Here is a 19,674-nt window from a genome sequence, read left to right as displayed (position 1 = left end):
GCTTTTAACACAGTTTTAAAAGAAATCTTTCGATTTACACTTTTTTTTTAAAAAAAAGTTTTGTTTCTAAATACTGTACACTGAAAGTACAACAATAATAGAGAAAAATGAATCTCTCTTTTCACCTAAAATGCCCATTTCCTACTACCTTGTTTAATGTGGTCTTGATTTTTTTCTGTTGTATTTAAATAAGGTATTTTGTCTTTAACTGATTTGTGTATTACACTGTATATTGTAGATTATTTATAATGTAATATATCTATATAAAATATATGTATTTAAAAAATGTGATCTCATTCATTCCTCTTTATTATTGATCTAAAGCTGTTAAAGATTGTTTTCCAATCTCTGTTTGAGATTATAGTCTCTCCATTTTATTGGGATTAAGTTGTCTGGACAGAGGTGAGGTGGATGTGTGTACATAAATGTTGAAGAAAAGTGTGATGTCACCAGGTAGCAGCAGCGCTGACTCCGAAGAGCGGCTCATGAACTGGCTGCTGGGAAAAGATCGCTACAATCCCCTCATTCGCCCAGCTGTCAACAGAACCGAGAGAGTCACAGTAAAGCTGCAAGTGTCTCTGGCTCAGCTCATCAGTGTGGTAAGTGTGTACTCTTGCCCATTGTTAAGAAGTATGTATACTTATTTACATTTCTATGTATATTTCTATGTTTTTTTGTTAGAGACTTTGTGATGGTGACACAACAGGATATAAAGAGAAATTAAGTGTGAAAGATGGCGGGTAATAGAAAGCACACAGCAAGAGACAAAAAAAAAGAGCTTCGAGGAAGTAGTTAATTAAAGAGCAAGCTCTGCTGAAGAGCCATAGCTCTAAATGGATGGATGAAGCTGAGGATAGATCTGGTCAGCCGTGATCTCTGCCTCTGTCATGTCCAGATTGAAACTTCAGCACATTGGATTAAAAGGGGCCATAAAACTGTTTTGGCCACAGTGATAGAGGCTCTTCTCTGAATTACAGTGGAGGGTCCTCCCAGCTGCAGACTAAAGTAGCAAGGCTCGTTCACAGCTTCTGTTTATGAGTTTGCATTGTACCCCTTGGGGTAATTACCATTTGGTGTCACTTTATTGGAAGTGTATGTCACGGCAGTTTGATGACAGTGCAATCAAAAACATGTTAACAAGCAATCTGAGATGAAAGGAGTGTTCTTGTGCAGTGCAGTTCTTTTTTTTAAAGGTTACTTTTAACCAGAGTAAACATGACAGTAAACAGGAAGGTCCAACCATGACTCAAATCAGTATAGGACTTATTTTTATTTTTTAAATAAAATTGCAGAAGCATATAATTTCCAGTTTTTGTTTAAACATTAATATACCCCAATAGGTCTTCAGCTCTTCATGTTTTAATTAACTAGAACAAAAATATAAAAAGAGTAAATGTCAGACACGAGTTCCTACTTCTCTAGGGCCAGTGTCTGGGTCTTAAACTTGTATTACCAATATAGGTAATTTCCCCCTAATATTTCATTTTCAGAATGAAAGGGAACAGATCATGACCACAAATGTTTGGCTCACTCAGGTAGGTGTGATGAAGCATTTTGTTTTGTACTGAGTGAGAATGTGTGTTAAATGTCCTTCATCTTGAACTTGAATCGTATCCGTATCCATTCTTCCTCTCTCTATGTGGAACAAACCGCTTCTGTAATTGTGCCCCAAACATAATTTACAGATAATGTAGCATGTAATTATAAATGAACTGCTATTGGGAAAGTGCACTGAATGGTTGGGTCCCTCTGTCTCTCCAGCACTGGGTGGACTACAGGTTGTCATGGGATCCTGCACAGTATGAAGGTATTGTCAAACTGCGCATTCCCTCCAGACATGTGTGGCTTCCGGATATTGTCCTGTACAACAAGTAAGCTCGGCTGACTTCTCAGTTTGTATTTTGAAGAGAGTTTCTGTCTGCACATTGCTGGTGTTAAATAAAAAAGATATTATTAATTTGTAAAATATTTGTAAATATCCTCTGATGCCCTTATCAAACATTTTGGATGGAACTGTAACAGCGTTATTGTAAAATGAATAAATAAAATGAAAAAAAGTGAAAAGTCAGTCATATCATAGAGTAAGTTATATTTCATGTTTTCACCCTCCTGCTTTCTGTCCTCTATCAATATATTTACCAGCTGTCTGCATTAATGAATGTCTATGCATTTGCTTTAGTGATTAACTGAATCTTTAACAATTATCTTCTTATTAAAAATAATTAATGCCACTATTACACATTATTAAAAATAGCTTTACCGTAAATTTCTATAATTTTGATAATGATAGCTTTAAAGGCCAATTTATATGCTGTTTTATTTCTATTTCCTCTCTTTCTCATAGTGCTGACGGAACCTATGAGGTAACGGTGTTCACTAATGTCATCGTCCTTTTCAACGGCAGCATCGAATGGCTTCCTCCGGCTATCTATAAAAGCGCCTGTAAAATCGAAGTCAAACATTTTCCCTTTGACCAGCAGAACTGCACTCTCAAGTTCAGATCTTGGACATATGACCATACAGAGATTGACCTGATCTTAAAGTCTGAGATGGCTAGTATGGATGATTTTACTCCCAGTGGAGAGTGGGATATCTTAGCTCTGCCAGGGAGACGGACTGTCAACCCTCTGGATCCCACTTATGTGGATCTGACATATGACTTTATCATTAAGAGGAAGCCTCTTTTTTACACCATAAACCTCATCATTCCATGTGTTTTGATCACCTCTTTGGCCATTCTAGTCTTCTACTTGCCTTCAGACTGTGGCGAGAAGATGACCCTGTGCATTTCTGTACTTCTGGCCCTCACCGTGTTCCTGCTTTTAATCTCAAAGATTGTTCCTCCAACATCATTAGATGTTCCCCTGATTGGCAAGTACCTGATGTTCACCATGGTCCTGGTGACCTTCTCCATCATCACCAGTGTGTGCGTGCTCAACGTGCACCACCGCTCTCCTAGCACCCATACCATGCCTTCTTGGGTCAAGCTGATATTTCTTGAGAAATTGCCTGCTTTACTCTTCATGAGGCGCCCTCATAACAAATCTGCACGCCAAAGATTGCGTCAGCATCGATGCTTAAGAGCTAAAAGAACCATTTTGGGCTTGGGATATCCAGTTGCATCCAAGGCAGATATCACCATGTCAGCTTCTGCGCTGCTGTCTTCAGACTCTGCCTTCTCTACACCAGGACACAAAAATATAACTCCTCCAGCAGGATACAGTCACTCCTATAGGAAGGGAGACCAGCGCTCTACTGATTTCCTTCCCACTAGTTTCACATCCACCCAGGACTTCCAACACAGGGACAACTCAGACTGGGCTGCTGATATCCAGGAGGCAGTGAATGGGGTGTGCTTTGTGGCTGAACACATGATGGGAGATGATGATGATCAGAGTGTATGTATACTTTTTGTAGCACATATTTCACCTGGCTATTATTTCATATTCTATATAGTGACTGTAGCTATTTTAATATTTGTTACTATAGCAGTACGTATACAGTATAACTCGTTTGGGTTTTGAGTGTGTATTGTGCAGTCCCCTGTGAGCCTTAAAATATTAAGCATAAGCATGCTTAGTACTTGCCAGTTCTACAGCTGTCTTACCATTTATATAAAAAGATATTTTCCTTGTACAATTAAGAGTCATGATAGTGTAATTAAAAAGGATCAACAAGGCTCTAACACAAAAGATCAAGTTCAATGTCTCAGCTTAACTCAGGTGAAGCCTAGCAGACGTCTGCTGTCAGTTACTGTATGTATTGGCAATCCAACTGTTACTCAAAGGCCTCCCCCATTAGAATGCAAACTTTATAAACTTAACCTGATGAATTATTAAAAAAAATACAGAAAATACTTTGTCATGGACTCATAACTTAGCCAGCGACAGAGACCAATTATTTTGGGTCCAGACTGTAAGCATAGTTTTTGCTCTAAACTTGTGCATTTGGGATCTTATTAGATTTTTCTTTAAAATCCCCAGAGTTTAACATTTGGGCTGGACCCAGAAGGCAATTAGCTTAGCTTACCATGTGTGGCAGCAGAAGTAAACAACTTGGGCCCTAAAGTTTAAATATCTACCTGCAAAGAAATTTACTAATAAGGTGCAGTTTTTAAGTTTACTCTGGTTGCATATGTTAATATCATAAAAGAGACAATCGGTTATAAGCTGTGTGCTGTAAAGATGTCATGAGCAACAACAGTGCAACACAGTGACAAGGCAACCTGTGGAGAAACTTGACAGATGTGGGTGCTCAACGGAATGTGATGTTTTTAACTGAGTTGAGTTTTTGTTTCGAGTCTGCTAATATTTCAGCATTTAATAACCAGCTGAGCGTCTTTGTTGTCGGCATCTAGAAGAGCTTTATATTGTCCTTTTTTCAAAACATTCTTAATCAAGAGAGTAAAAAGGTGAAAAAACATGCACCATAAATCATAATGCAGGCGTAGACCTCACAAATCCAATTGCTGACTAACTAAGCTAACCTATCTAGATATTGATCTGTTCACAGAATGGGTTTATAATGCTAACAAAAAGAGTGATATAAAGGTGACATTTCTGACAGTCCACATATGCGTGTTACTTTTGAAACAAATGACACAGAATTTACATGCAGATAAATATAACTTTATAAGTTTAGTTTATACTAATCTGTGTATGTGAAGTGGATGCTTAGATTTCATGTGATAGAAAGACTCATGCATTTGTTATTCTCTTTATTGGAATAATATGATGGTCCTGATGGGCCTCTGTTGTGGGAATAGCATTACCATCAATCTGTCTACAGTGCCATTATTGCTATCACCAGTTTTGCCTAGGGAAATAACGTTAGTTCAACCACATTTATTATGAAGTTAATTGCAGTCTACCTCCACTTCATTCATTAGGTGAGGTAAACAGAATATGGAACTATTTTAGTTGTTGTTGTTATATATAATATATCAGGTGTCAGATGCCAGCACGTAGCCTGGTCACAATAAACTGGGTCACAGCCATTTGTACTCAAATTATAACATTTTCCTCACACTCCAGGGCGCTTGAGGTGTAGGAGGGAAAACTACTAACCCTAAGTAGTGGCTGTAACTCACCAAACTGAAGGCAGATTTTGATTTTATCATTCACTTTCTCCCTTCAAATCAATAGATACCAGCAAATCAATAACAGATCAATAGGGAGGAAACCAGGAATGAGAAATAGCTCGTTTCAAGAACCACTACAGACAGCACTGATGATGAGGTGAAAGGGTCAATAGATATTCCAATGTACAGAATGCAGCACTATGGAGACCGATCCTTTAAGGGTTTTGCCTTGTTCCATGAAATGCATGAAGAAACGTTTTATAGAATATTATGTGTTCCCATTAAAACTAACAAGCATTTGCTTTTTTATTTATTGTCTTCATTTGGTTTCTATATTTCAACACGTTCTAACAGTATTAATTAATCTTACTGCTCTGCAATATTATACTTTGAAAAAAATATCAGCATGAAGAACCATGTACATTGACTAACTGAAATTATTTTATTGATTTCTGTGTTTTTGCAGGTTATAGAGGACTGGAAGTATGTGGCCATGGTAGTGGATCGTCTGTTTCTGTGGATCTTTGTGATAGTGTGTGTGGTGGGAACCCTGGGCCTGTTTCTCCAGCCTCTTTTCCAGAGTCAGATTGTTGCCAACCATGTGCCCAGTTCGGACATTCCTCGCATTTGATCCTCATACAGAAAGACTGAGCTACTTCAGGGTTTTCATAAGAAACTGTGCTATTAGGACAATATTATGTATGAGGGTATAGAGGCTTGTAAAAGTTTTGATGTCTTTTTAGTTTTTGCTTAGCACTGTGCTGGCAGGTAACAGAATCACTGATACAATGTCGTCTGTGCCAAATCGTACCCAGAGGGTTTGATAAAGTACTTGTAAACATGTAAGGTATGGTACAAAATAAATAAAAGCCACTTATTATCATATAGTATTTAAAAAAATATGCCCTAAAACAGTAAATCACCCAATATGTTAAGGAATAGTTACATTTGCATATGTTAAAATGCAGCATCATTCACTGAGGCTGCTGTTTCTTCAAAGGATGGGTGTAGCTTTCACTGCACTGAAGTATGCTGAACTGTTGCAGTAATATACATAATGTGATAAATATACTGTATGACTGCTCTCAGATGTAGTGTGACCTGTCATCTGTGTTACTGTGTCACTGAAATACAATGAAGAGCTGTGTGCTCTTTTAGTTTGATTAAATGCATGAAATTGCCTATAAAGTCTTAAAGATGTCAGGGTTTTGCCAATGTGCTTATTTAATCTGTACTGCTGGTGATAAAGATCAGAGCCAATGTGTTCATTTAGGGTGAGCCAGTTAGGATGGTTTATCATATAGATACAACAGTTGTTCACTCTCAGTGCAAAAAAAAAAAGCAAGACAACGCAAAAAATACTGACACAACAAAACTTTTAGAGCTGGTCTTTATTGCGGTGTTTTAAGGTTGAGTACTTTCCATAGCCATTCCATATCACTGACATGTAACTGTTAGTAACTATTTCTCCTAAATTTATATATATATCAAGGGTCTAAATAAACAAAACAAAACAAAAAAAAAGAAAAGAAAAAAAGAGATACTCTAGAATTTGTTTGTTTCATGCTGCAGTAATATGAAGGCTCATTTGTGCATTGACACTAAAAGCACCAAATCTTTGATAAGTGCTCATTTTTTACAGATGGGCAATTGTAAGCACACACATAAATGGAATAAAACAAAGCAGACAAACGCAACCTACACTAACACACAAATGAAACGACACAATGCTTACAGCTCACTAAACAGTGCTGAGTGTGCTCATTAAAGGTTCTGCAGACTTTGGGTATTTTGTGAGCCATGCATGTAAATCAAGAGATAGCAATAAACATCTGTGTTTATGGATCGACTGGCTTTATTTTAATCTTAGTTTACAGTTTTTCCAAATGGTTAACTGTTTTTTTCATGCGCCTGTTAACTTCCATTTATTATTGAAGCAGGATGTTGCAATTCCACGGCACATATCCATAAAAAATATTTCTTCTGGTTCAGACCAAAAGGAGTTTTGTTTTCAACAATCATTCCCAAGCCTTATGTCAGCAGTTTTTTGTCATTAGGATACATATGCAAATATATTTAGCAGAGTATTTATTTTAATGCTTGTGTCTCCCAAGAGGATTTAATACACTGCAGTCCACTCATGGAATAAATAAATACACATATTTCCAGAGAGATAATTTCAGTTTTATCTGTTATATAGCTGTTTGGGGTGATGTGACTGTGTGTCAGATATGAAGGACAATGGCTGTTAAGTCTTGGGAAGCTGACCATCCAATGGTGTGACTGGAGGTGAAAGATTTGCACCACTCAACATTTTACCCCCGTTTACCCGATTAAGTCGCCATATTCTGCATATTTTGTATTATTATTTTTGCAGTGCATGGCTCCTGACTGTGACTGGTTGTATGCCTCAGTGTGGCTCTGCCTCCCTCACTCGCTCGCTCCCTCTGCTCGCTCGTTCTGTCGGGTGATGCGGACGAGCTCTTATTCCTCCACTTTCCTCCTGTGTGCTCCGTGGATCGTTGCTGCAGCTGACCCTGGAATTATCTGGCATTTGTCAATTTGAACAGGATGAAAACCAGGTTTCACTTCTTATCTGGTCCCTGTGCTTTCTTTCTGTGTCTTCTGTCAGGTGAGTAAGAAGCTGGTAGCATGAAATCTACTTGTTGCTTTAGGGAAATGTAAAAAAAAAAAAAAAAAAGCAATAGATCTAATTATTTTTGAAGGCTACGTCTATTGGGTTATGTAAAATTTAATGCAGTGCATCAAGGAATCATGCATGTGTTCAAATCCTTAATCTTATACAATCAGGATAACAGTAATATGTTGATGTAGTTGCTGTTCTCTGTAAGAGACATACTGTGTTAAGAATGATGCCAAATCACTCAAGTTAGAAAGAAAAGAACTTGAAATTAAAAAATGACAAAAAAGGTTGTGAAACTGTCAAATTTAGAGTTCTACTTTGGGTGGTAAATGGTAAAGCAGAAAAAAAATAGATCACAGTTAAACTGTATAATCATTTAAATATGCAGTGAGATTCCCATGGCTGACATTGTGCTCCTGTCCAGGAGGCACATGTTCAGATGCAGAGCATAAGCTCTTCTCTGGGATATTTTCCAACTACAACCAGTATATACGGCCGGTGGAAAATGTATCTGATCCAGTCATTGTGCAGTTTGAGGTGTCCATGTCACAGCTGGTCAAAGTGGTAAGTAGCAAGAAAATGTTTTTCCTCAGTGTCGGAGCTGATGCCCGGAGTGTTTGTGATTTATGGGGCAGCTATTTCACCTCTATAAAACAAATATCACTCTGCTTAATAAACATGACCTTAGATTACTCTTGCCTATAAAGAGTAGAAATTGTAGAAGATCTGTGTGTATACAAGGCTTAAAACTTGTGTTTTTACATCTCAAAGATATAGTTTGTGTGCTGCTTTGCAGACTTTTACTGAAACAAAATTTAGGGGAAGGTGGTAATTTAGACACCGTATCGTAAGCTTGAGATACCCTCTCGCGTTACACAGTAGCTCCTGGGACCTAGATGAAAGGGCGGACAATTGGGCTGTTTTTCTGGCCAAGACAAGATGGGAAATGTCAGCTGTCTGAGTACCTCTCAGGCACCCCCTATCACTCAGTCACTGCCACTTCAGATGGGCACTCCTAGATTTCTCTGCTAGAGTTTGTTGACTGCAGACTGCCGTTCCAGACAGACGACTGTGTCACTTGACGCAGACAGGTTGAGCGCAGGTGGTGTTAATAAGCATAGCAAAGGACTGTTTGGCAAGCAATACAGCTTCATTCACACAATAAATTGTTTGGAAATACAGAATGTACTATTTATTTGCTTTTTTAAGGAATATGTTTTTTTAGTGTTTGCCTCTTTTTTCTTTTATTGTTACCCTTATTGCACCATTGCTCTCTTTTAACCCTTTATGTCAAACAATACTTTGGTGCTATAATGGTCTAAGAGAAAGAAAATGCCGGTCAAAAACAGGTAACAGTATTTCACTGTGTATAAACTAGTAACCATCAGGTGACACCTTATGCATCTTCTTTTGCCTCTGTGCAAACAAGGTGTTTTTATTTTTTCAAAGGATCTAAATAAATATTAAAGATCTGTCTGATCAGACAATGATGATATGGAGAGAGAGATATTTTGTTACATGATCCTTAACTCATTTAAAGTAGCAAGCCAAGCTAGAGTGCTGATGGATGACTGTTATTCCCTCTGCACACCTGGTGCTCCAAACTCAGAAGCATTTGGTTCACCTTCAACAACTCCAACATGGCTATATGAGCTAATTTAGAGCATCAATACCTTATGGGCTGGGCAAACTAACATTATCTCACAATCAGGGATCAAACCACATGATCACTTGGTAATGGCAATGTGCATTTTGGTCTCAGAGGCTGTTCTGCTAAAGATAGTAGATGTAGTATATGATCTACAGCCAACATTCAGTTCTGCATCCTTGTTAAAACAAAATCTGACTACAAAAAATTATTTTGCGTCTTTTAGGATTTTGAGTGATTTAATTATGAACCACAGAGTGTGTGTCTTATCTATCCAAGTGACATGAAATAACTGTTCTCCCAAAGATATTCAGAAGAGGTTAAACTAAAGCCTTCTGTCAACCATTGAATCTAAGAGCTATTCTGGATACAAGATGGTCACATGAATGGTTAATGTTTGCGCTCAGTCATGAGATTGGTTCATTCACGGTCTAAGTCACACAGAAATCTGACCCTCAGTTGTTTTGTCTCCCATCTTTAGTCCCTCTGCTCCAGCTGTATCACTGAATTGCTAGTAAAAAAAAAAAGTTAAAGGCTGCGACCTACAAGCCCCAGCTGTCATGTGTATTATGCTCCAGGCATGCAGGACTCAGGTGCAGATCTCTGAAACCTTTTGCGCTGATGCTACAGAAGCACAGACAAAAATCTCAGCAGTGAATTGGATGATTGCCTGTGACAGTTATTATTACTGTTTTAACTTTATTAATAACATGTACTTAGTTTTCTTTGCTTCAGTGTCCTCATTATCTATTATCTTCTACCCTCTTCTCAGGATGAAGTCAATCAGATCATGGAGACCAATTTGTGGCTGAGACATGTAAGTTTATTGTTCAAGACTGTGCAAACAGACCTTGAGCAAGGACACCAAGTCTAGATCCAACCTTCTGTCATGCGTGATTCTTTGGAGCTAGACTGACAGGTTGAATTATTCATAGGAGGAAGCTTTTTAAACACATTGATCCGTGTGATCATATTTTCTTTCAAAGAAAATCAAATAAACTGAATGCACTTACATTTCATAACCAATTTGCATTTTAATGCAATGACAGTAGTTAAGAAATCTAGAATATCCGAATATGGAATATTCATCCATTATGGGTTCGTACAGTTAAAGTGAATCTGGAAGAGAAAGTTCAGTGATTATCCGCTATTTTTCTTTTTTGCAATGCTGCATAGTGCAATGAACTAGTAATGAGTCAGATGAGGTAGGGCGGGTCTCCTGTTCCAATTTTACATGTACTGAGCAAGCACACATCTGTGACAGAGCCAGTCTTCTACTAAATGTTGAGCTTTAATTGTTCTTAGGAGTTTAGGGCTGGAGCATTGCTTCTCTTATGTTAATCTCATCTGTTGTTTTTAGCATATCTCTGGGAAATACTCATCAGGGGCGAGACACATTTCTCCTGCTCTCCATCCCATCTTGCAATACACTCTGGATACATGCTGTTTTTGTAATTAAGTCAAATTTTTTACAGCTCTCTGGGGTTGCTTTGATGTACTGGTTTCATGAGCCTCATGAGGATCACTGGTCATCCTGATGAGCAGTGTTCAAAAGATCCATAAAACACGCTATAAAGTGTGATTCAAGTCACACGTGTACTATATATCCTTGTGTTTATGTGCTACCTTTGGAGATAGTGACATTATTTCTTTATTTTATGTGGAGCATTTTACAAGCAAATGCATATAAAAACGGACAAGAGATAATTACCAGGAGGAAGCATTTTCGGACTCATTATATTAACTTTTTTTAACTTTTCAGCACGCACCTCCATGGCTAACACTGTGGTTTTTCACTATAGTTTATCACAAAGATAGGCTATAATACTTATTATGATACATGCTGGCTTACTGACATTTCCATTCATGCCAAAATCCTACTGTGACACAACTATAGACTAGTTCTTTTGATATACCGCCAACTGTTGCTTTGTATTAGTTGTTTCTTTAACATACCGATGTTTTTGTAACTAATATGTTCTAGCGATTAAATATGTTTAAAAACATTTTTGAATGAACAGGGTGGAAGGTAATTATTGAACTGTCACATTCTGTTTCAAGCTTTAATCTAACCAAACAGATCTCCAGAAAACTGATTTAAAACCCCTTTACACATGCATCAAATTGACTCTGAAACTCATACCTGTTAATTCTCAGACTTTTTTTTATGTAAAAGAAATTTTTCTGCTTTGTTTCTCAGATCTGGAATGACTATAAACTTAAATGGAACCCAAAAGATTTCGGAGGCGTCGAGTTTATCCGAGTGCCGTCCAACAGGATTTGGAAGCCAGACATTGTGCTGTACAACAAGTGAGCATAATAACAAAAACCTGGCACAGAGTCTTCATTGATTGTTTATTGCTGCAAAGGATGTCTGTACAGTAACAAAATGTTATCGATCTACATTGTTCATTCAGCATGGGTCATTTCTTCTTTTGAAGATTCTTAGGGAAGCTATACATAACATCACATGGTGCATTTACTGAAACCCCAGGGCATCTTTTTAATTGATATTTTCATAACTCAATAGTTGCTTATATCTATCTGGTTAGTATTCAGTGGCTCAGTTGTCTTTTACTGTCCTTCCTTTCAATGTTCCATTCTCACTCTTCTTTTGTCTTTTTCTACAGCGCAGTTGGAGATTTCCAGGTTGATGACAAAACAAAGGCCCTGCTTCGCTACAATGGCGATGTCACCTGGATCCCTCCAGCTATCTTCAAGAGCTCCTGCAAGATTGATGTCACATATTTCCCATTTGATTACCAAAACTGCACAATGAAATTTGGTTCATGGACCTATGACAAAGCCAAGATCGACTTGGTGCTGATTGGCTCAACTATTAACCTCAAGGACTTCTGGGAGACAGGCGAGTGGATGATCATTGATGCACCTGGTTACAAACATGATATTAAGTACAACTGCTGCGAGGAGATCTACACTGATATCACATACTCTTTGTACATCCGTCGTCTCCCTCTTTTCTATACAATCAATATGATCATCCCATGCCTCCTCATCTCCTTCCTCACAGTGCTCGTCTTCTACTTGCCCTCTGACTGTGGTGAGAAAGTAACACTGTGCATCTCTGTCCTGCTGTCTTTGACCGTCTTCCTCCTCGTCATCACAGAGACCATCCCTTCCACCTCACTAGTGATACCCTTGATTGGCGAGTACCTCCTCTTCACCATGATTTTTGTCACTCTCTCTATTGTCATTACTGTTTTTGTGTTGAACGTCCACTACCGCACCCCGAAGACACATACAATGCCCTGCTGGGTAAAGCGTGTGTTTCTTGAACTGCTGCCCAGGGTGATGTTCATGACCAGGCCAGAGAGAGATCCTGAGAAGGTGACTGTGGCTGGCAGTGTTCAGACGATGCATTCGAAATCCTGCGCCATTCATTCATTAGGTACTCTACAAAAGCAGCACAAACCTCAGGCCCTTGCCAACAGCTTGGTGTCAAGTTTAACAAACCGGCAAAGACTTTTTAATAACACAGAGCTTTCCAATCTCAATAACTTGGGTGGAGACTCGATCAAATGTCCTAGCTCTGGGTTCTTGTGCTGTGAGGGCCGCTGCAACTGCTGCTGGCAGAAGAGAACCGGCAAGTTGCCTGCAGATTCTGGAGGAGGGAGTGGAGGACTGAGCAGCCTAGGACCATTGAGTGGAGGCAGTGCTGTGGGTGTTGGAGTGGGGAGTCAATGCTCCAGCTCAGAGTCTTTGGATGGAGGAATAATGCCTCTTCTGTGTCTTTCTCCTGAGGTCAGGGAAGCTATTGAGAGTGTCAAATACATAGCAGAAAATATGAGACTACAGAATGAAGCAAAGGAGGTGAGTACTCAAAAAAGCAAGGCTAAAACCATTTAATGTCATACAGCTTTCAAATAAAGAATTACAATATTGCTGTAACATTGAACATGTTTTTGTCTTGATCCTCTCATAGGTTCAAGATGACTGGAAATATGTTGCCATGGTTATCGACAGGATCTTCCTATGGGTTTTTGTGCTCGTGTGCATCCTAGGAACAGCTGGCCTTTTCCTCCAGCCTCTATTACTTGGGGAAGATATTTGATTCAGTTTGACAAAACTAATACTAATACTGCAGACTGCTGAATTCCGAGAATATGTTTCACAGATGCTTAGAAAAAGTTTCAAAGCCAAGTCGAAATCATGACAAATGTTGATGGTATTTCAATAGAAGTGTTTCGTTTTCTTCATAGATTCATAAATCCTAAGGACATGGCTGCATTTAAGGTGATTTTAACTGAAAATGTTTAAGTGTCTTTAAAAATGCTAAATGTTTCCCAAAGCCAAAGCCAACACAGACTCAGATACTCTGATCATTCAACAGGTAAGCTTCACTAGAAGTGAAGACTGGGGCACATTATTACATGAAAATGACATAACCTTTCTATAGCTGTGATATTTTGTTTTGATTGGCTGTTTTACTTAATAGTCTCACTAAAGTGATGTATAATATCATGTGTGACAGACTTCTGTGGTTGTGTATCCTTCTGTATTTATCTTCTGTATGTAGTTAAGCTCTGCTAATGTTTGTGACTATTATAAAACCAGCTACAAGAAGTCAAGACAAGCCAAATGGCTTTATGACTTGTGGAATGCTTCAGTCTCAGAATGAGACTTGAATGGGATGCAGCACTTCATAAGGTACTGTCTACAGAACTGTTTTGCAATCGACCTGTGATTTTTGTTTGGATTGATAAATAGTGAGTAATTATACCTGAAATATGTCTATATAGATAGACATATTTCAGGTACTTGCTTTGAGCTTTTTAACAATAAAAATCAACTTTAAACAAACCTTTTTTTTTTTTACTTCATACAAAGGTTAGTACAGTAGAGTGGGAGGGGAAAAAATCAAATTCACCACTGCGGCAGTATACTTGGAATAATTGTCATCAATATTGGGTAAAACCATTTGCAGGGTATCACATATAAGATGGTCTTCTTAGCGTGATGGTCCAGGGTCACCTGGCACAAGACGATAGTGGGAGTTGAGCCACCTGAGAAGAGATCTCAAAACTTCCCTGTAGGTAGCCGACAGTTGGTGTTGTAAGCCACCCCCTGTGTTGTGTGCCTCTTTCACTGCTCTTTCAGACCATCTGTCTTCTCTGTACAAAAATTTGAACATTGGCTGGGTTTGAAGTGCACCGGGATGACGTGCTCGGGAAAAACAAAACAAAACACCTCCTCAGTTTCTCCGACAAAGCTGCTATATAAGGGATGACAATATTGTTCTGTTTGTCATTCTGTTTCTCCCTAGTTGGTGTCCGACATTCTTTCCTGTGTATCTTTGCTGATTTAATGAAAGCCCAGTCAGGATAACTACATGTTTTAAGATAAGGGGCAGGTGCCACTGGGATTTAAATGCCTGGGACTCTCCACCATTTAAAGAAAGATTGTAGGCTAATTCTTACTTCTTTCTTAAAGTAAGTATATCGAATCAGGCCACAGACAATTCTAAGTTGGGTTCTTTATGCTTCCAGATATCACATCGAACTGTCAAACATTATAAAATTTAATGGAGATGTTCAGGTTTGAAAATCAAGCAGTGCAGTCTGTGTTTAAAGACTGCCACCCTGTGGTAAATCTTTGTTACTACAAATTACTGTTCGTTTTATAAAGGGATATATATTTGTTCTGATTGTTGCTATAAAATATCTTTATTTGATCACACATCTGAAGTCACTACAAACAGCTGCTGCTTACCTTTAAAATGGTTGCTATTCAGAAAGTGTAAAACCTATGAAAATGTCATTTATGAATTGTGAGGATACTGGAACCATATGACCACACCATACACACACACATACAAACACACAACTTTAGGTTGCATTTGTAGGAAATAAGTGGCATTGACAAACATTTACATGCAATTAAAAGCAAAGAGAAATATTCTTTGAGTTTATTCTCTATTTATCTACCTCTGAATTATTGTCTGTAAATCCAGAGGTAAAGATTTGGTCAAAGTTAGTTTGGTCAGCTGGATCAGAATCTTTCTTTAGTCAGTGTCAACCAGTGCACTCTTCAGAAAAGCTAACGTGTGTGTCTCTGTGTGTGGTTGCTTTTTAGTTTGCTTAATTTGTGGATTAAATTTTTATGGAGATTGTATTGCATTTGAATCGCTATAGTTATTTTCACTTTTCATTGTATATATATGTCCTCCATTGTGCCATAGTCAAAGACATACAGTTAGTGGAGGTTAGCTGGTGATCCTAAATTGCCCAGAGGTGTGAGTGTAAATTGCCACCTGTTTGTCTGTGTTAGCCCCGTGACAGACTGTTGACCTGTCCAGGGTGTACCCTGCCATTGCCTCCACCCCCCACTACACTCCCACCCAAACCAAATTGCATAAGCAGAGGAAAATGGACGGGTGCATTCCCTCAGTGCAAAGTGAAAAGTGAAAGAAGATAAGTATCCTGTATTGGGTATAGTTGTCAGTACGTCAGACTGACTTATTATACAGAATCAGAGTAAGGTAAGATAACTGAAGAAGCAAATTATCTGACAAAAAGAGAGAAATAGAGTGTTAGCAAAAGCTAAATGGGTATATAATGTATATGAGAGTAAAATAGTATAACAGTACAGTGTGGTAAGTATTATTTGTTTGTAGATATTATTTTTAATCCTAACAAGTAAATATCTCTTGCTACCATACAAGGAGCAGGTAGGGGTATGTTATAATTGCATGTTTGCATATGGTTATTTACTCTTTAACCACTCTGTGGTTTTGGACTTTGAGAAGCTTTCAGAAGATATGCTGCAGAGGGTCTGTAAGGGTGGCTCATTTTCTATAATGATGAACATAATAATCGCTCTTCTGTGTGAGTACACTAACAGATAACATCTACATCTTTAAGTGAAACTGTTTTCTATCTATTTAATCTGAAAGGATTCATTTAATTTTTCACTTCTTTTCTTCAAGGTGTTCTGGCAAACCAAGTCATAAGCCAAACCGAAGGTAAGTTCAGTTTCCTTCATTACAAGATATGTCTCTTCTGTATTCCTAAATGTTACTAGGTTGCGCTCATCATTACCTATATTGCTCACTATGATGTCACGCAGATATTTTTCCTGCAAAGATCCTGGCGCAGCAGACGATTATAAGTGAAAACAGTGACCTTTATGTAACATGCAGCACATTTGGGAAAAAGAAAGACTCCATGGTTTTTATTTATTTGTTAATAAACGAGTGTGGAATCCAGTATCTCGCCCAGAAGAAAGATCGAAGTGACACCCTGTTCACCATATCCAGAGCTAGTCTTAATCACAGTGGAAATTACAGCTGTGTTTATTCCCCGAATCATTATACACTTTCTGAAGTAGCCAAGAAAGGAGACAACATCATTCAGATTCTGGTCATAGGTAAGTGTTTTGACTCCTGAACATATGATGTCATTGTTATTTCTTTCCACTCATTTTCTCCTGTTTCCATGCAGCCAATTTTCTCCCAGCAGATATTTCAATAGTTGGGCCATCCACTCTTCATGAGGGAAACTATCTTGAATTCCAGTGCACAGTGTCTCAACATATTCAAACTCTTGGTGGATGTAAATTCATCTACGCTTACCTGAGGAAGAATGACACGATTCTGCTAGTGCAAGTCTTTAATGTCTCTCAGATGCTGACAACTTTCATCATCGATGGTGCAGTTTTGAGGGATTCAGGTCATTACAGCTGCATAGTGCTGCCATCAAAATGCATCTATGAGCATGAGTACACAGTTCATGGAACAAACAAAGTATTTCTTCAGGTCAAAGGTAAGAATGTCTGTATGCTTCAAAAATCTTTCAAATAGATAATTTTTAAATTTTTAAATTTTAGTTTATTCTGTCTTTTTGTGCTTTCCAGTGAATTTAATCTCTTCAAGGTTACTACGTTATGGAGTGATAACCTTGATGGTATTACTGGTGGTGTGCCTTTGGTGGATCATACAACAAACAGGCAAATGCGCACATGCTGGAGGAACGGCAGGATGAGAGAGGGGGACGATCTAGATCAGGAGTGTCAAACTGATTTTATGTTGCAGGCCACACACAGCCCACTAGTTAAGTGGTGAAACTCCCCTTTCTGTCAGTGGAAAGAAGTTATATATTTAACTGTTTTTCTAAATGATAAAGAAAAAGCTGCTGTAATGAAGAAATAAATCCCCCAGGACAACTCTTTGGACTTATGGTCTCTGTGATGACGAGAAGAAAAACAGTCAAAGACAGCAGGACAGAGATACACAGTGTTACTTTCTCACCACAGTTAGAGGGCAAATATTTATATTTATATTGTAAGATATAAATAGCTCATTTTTGTATATTTAATATTAAATTTCATTTTTTTAATTTGAGAAGAATTTTCTAGCAATTTTTTCAAGGTTTTACAGCAATAATACATTTTGACAGTCATTGAGGTGACTTTGATTTCTAACACACAAATAAGAGATCTTATGAAGATCATGATCAGCAGTGTGCCAAATAACATGTTTTTTTTAACACTAAAGGCACTGTAAAATATGGGTAACTAATTGGTTTTCTTATCTTGATCTGTAGAATAAAAAGGCTGGATTGATCACATCATTCACAAGAATAATAAAACTAACATTTTCAGCTTATTATCACGATGTTTTTGTTCTTTTGCACCAGCAGGGTTGTATCTGTTAGTTCACTGAGTGTCACCGGAAGACCACAGGGTATATATGGTGTGTGTTTCATGCTGTCTGAATTAGAATAGTTAATTCTGTCATGAAAAATGGTGAACAGAAAAGAGGCAAGCTTATGAGTGTCTAAACAGAGATGGCCATGGCTGCTACTTAACTTCAAACTGTCGAACCACAGATGATCTGCCTGCAAGATCAAGCCCACAGTTTTCTTCCCCTATTTGCCCTTCAGTCCACATTCCAGCTAATTCATGACCGAAGCGAATGCTAATGCAATTAAAAATGAAAGGGATACTTTTCATTCTGACTTATAGCATCAAGTCAAATACATTTCTGGGATGTTGATTTGGTTAATTGATTAGCAGACCGGTGTTGTCGGCTTTAGCTACGCTGGATGGGCAACAATAAGGTAACCCCCAAAGCACAAAAGGTTTCACAGGTGCAGGCCACTTACTTAGCCATTTTATTCTACAGCAGTAGGGTTACCACATACAAAGCTGTGAAAGAGGTTTTTTGCTTTTGCTTTTTTGCAAAAACTGCCTAAAAAGTCTGATGTCAGTAGCTATTCCCCGGTACAAACTTCTGTTCCCAAATTCAAACAGACTCTGTGGCACCACTGAGAGTTTAAAAGAGCCCAGAAATTTAGATCTCCAATAAAATGATTGTAGTGGCTTCTCTCCCATGTGTTACAATAAGGTTTAACATACATGCATCCATAGAAAAAAAGATTTTCAATGTTCAACAGAGTTAGAAGTTGAAGAAGCAGGAAGTTAGCTCGCTATCATTTCTATCTAAAGATGATTTGCCATGTACTGACCCAGAGATTTCTAAAAAACTAAAACGTATGGCTTGTCAGACATTAATAAAGACAGAAAGAAATTAAGTAGTGTCAGTGTTTGTATTGAAGTTGGGCTGGCATGTAATGATATGCTACCTGATGGCTAGCTACAATGCTATGGTTAGAATAATGAAATAATAGAACATAAATAAATCAGCACAGTGAAGATGGGGGATGAAGGTAATTTTTTTTTTTTACCCAATGGGCAGAAAAAAATGCAATCGTATGGCAGGGCAAAGATACTGAAAACAGACCAAACCTCAGTCAAAATATCACCTGAGATGATCCATCCAAAACATGTGTTCAGTCACTAATATGACAGATTATGGCCACTCTTGGTAGGTTTATCATTTTTATTTCTTTTAAAATAATAAAAAAGGATATGCAATGTAGATTTTCAGCATGATTTTGTCTGTGATTGTCTTTTGATCTATGACCAAGCTCAAATTGATTTGGTGCTGATAGGGGCTCCTATTAACCTGAAAAACTTCTGGAGGAAAGGTGAATGAATTATTAATGATGCACCTAAACGTGATAATAAATACAAGTGCTGTGAAGAGATCTAAACAGATATCACATACTTTTTATACATTTGCAGTTTTCCTCTTTTCTATGCAGTCACCATGATTAGTCCTTGCCTCCTCATCTCCTTTCTCACTGTGCTTATCTTCCAGTGTTGGGGAGTAATGGAATACATGTACCAGCGTTAAGTATTTAAAATACAAATTATTTGTTAATTACCAGGGCAGAGAGTGATCCTGAGAAGGTGACTGCTGGCAGTGTTCAGACGATGCAT

At 38.0% G+C, this 19,674-nt stretch overlaps 3 protein-coding genes across 3 annotated transcripts; all 3 read left to right on the top strand.

Annotated features, from left to right (window-relative positions):
* The first annotated feature begins 479 nt into the window (after positions 1-479).
* chrnb4 (cholinergic receptor, nicotinic, beta 4 (neuronal)) lies at positions 480-7,061 on the top strand. Its single transcript, XM_086298535.1, has 5 exons — positions 480-599; positions 1,491-1,535; positions 1,762-1,871; positions 2,345-3,398; positions 5,547-7,061. The coding sequence occupies exons 1-5, from the start codon at positions 486-488 to the stop codon at positions 5,709-5,711; spliced, it is 1,488 nt and encodes a 495-aa protein (XP_086154661.1). The 5' UTR covers positions 480-485; the 3' UTR covers positions 5,712-7,061.
* Positions 7,062-7,433: 372 nt separating this feature from the next.
* On the top strand, positions 7,434-14,110 carry chrna3 (cholinergic receptor, nicotinic, alpha 3). Its single transcript, XM_086268842.1, has 6 exons — positions 7,434-7,712; positions 8,149-8,288; positions 10,145-10,189; positions 11,573-11,682; positions 12,003-13,203; positions 13,316-14,110. The coding sequence occupies exons 1-6, from the start codon at positions 7,652-7,654 to the stop codon at positions 13,442-13,444; spliced, it is 1,686 nt and encodes a 561-aa protein (XP_086124968.1). The 5' UTR covers positions 7,434-7,651; the 3' UTR covers positions 13,445-14,110.
* Positions 14,111-16,192: 2,082 nt separating this feature from the next.
* On the top strand, positions 16,193-17,645 carry LOC147338716 (uncharacterized). The gene is made up of 5 exons (XM_086298522.1): positions 16,193-16,234; positions 16,300-16,354; positions 16,459-16,758; positions 16,833-17,153; positions 17,245-17,645. Exons 1-5 carry the CDS (start codon positions 16,193-16,195, stop codon positions 17,370-17,372), a joined length of 846 nt encoding a protein of 281 aa, XP_086154648.1. The 3' UTR covers positions 17,373-17,645.
* The last annotated feature ends 2,029 nt before the right edge of the window (positions 17,646-19,674 follow it).

Source organism: Aulonocara sp. 'chitande type north' Nkhata Bay, linkage group LG1, assembly GCF_057382095.1.
Source record: "Aulonocara sp. 'chitande type north' Nkhata Bay isolate Kocher_YH1m ecotype deep benthic linkage group LG1, A_spYH_male_GT1.1, whole genome shotgun sequence".
NCBI classification, from domain to species: Eukaryota; Metazoa; Chordata; class Actinopteri; order Cichliformes; family Cichlidae; genus Aulonocara; species Aulonocara sp. 'chitande type north' Nkhata Bay.
Note: the sequence above shows the minus strand (reverse complement) of the source record. Positions and strands in the feature narration are given on the sequence as shown.

Coding starts and splice junctions, on each gene's coding strand:
- chrnb4 (XM_086298535.1), top strand. CDS start 486: ATGAACTGGCTGCTGGGAAAAGATCGCTACAATCCCCTCATTCGCCCA. Junction 600..1,490: donor TGGCTCAGCTCATCAGTGTG/GTAAGTGTGTAC, acceptor TTTCATTTTCAG/AATGAAAGGGAACAGATCAT. Junction 1,872..2,344: donor GATATTGTCCTGTACAACAA/GTAAGCTCGGCT, acceptor TCTTTCTCATAG/TGCTGACGGAACCTATGAGG.
- chrna3 (XM_086268842.1), top strand. CDS start 7,652: ATGAAAACCAGGTTTCACTTCTTATCTGGTCCCTGTGCTTTCTTTCTG. Junction 8,289..10,144: donor TGTCACAGCTGGTCAAAGTG/GTAAGTAGCAAG, acceptor CCCTCTTCTCAG/GATGAAGTCAATCAGATCAT. Junction 11,683..12,002: donor GACATTGTGCTGTACAACAA/GTGAGCATAATA, acceptor CTTTTTCTACAG/CGCAGTTGGAGATTTCCAGG.
- LOC147338716 (XM_086298522.1), top strand. CDS start 16,193: ATGAACATAATAATCGCTCTTCTGTGTGAGTACACTAACAGA. Junction 16,235..16,299: donor TGTGTGAGTACACTAACAGA/TAACATCTACAT, acceptor TTCATTTAATTT/TTCACTTCTTTTCTTCAAGG. Junction 16,355..16,458: donor AGTCATAAGCCAAACCGAAG/GTAAGTTCAGTT, acceptor GATGTCACGCAG/ATATTTTTCCTGCAAAGATC.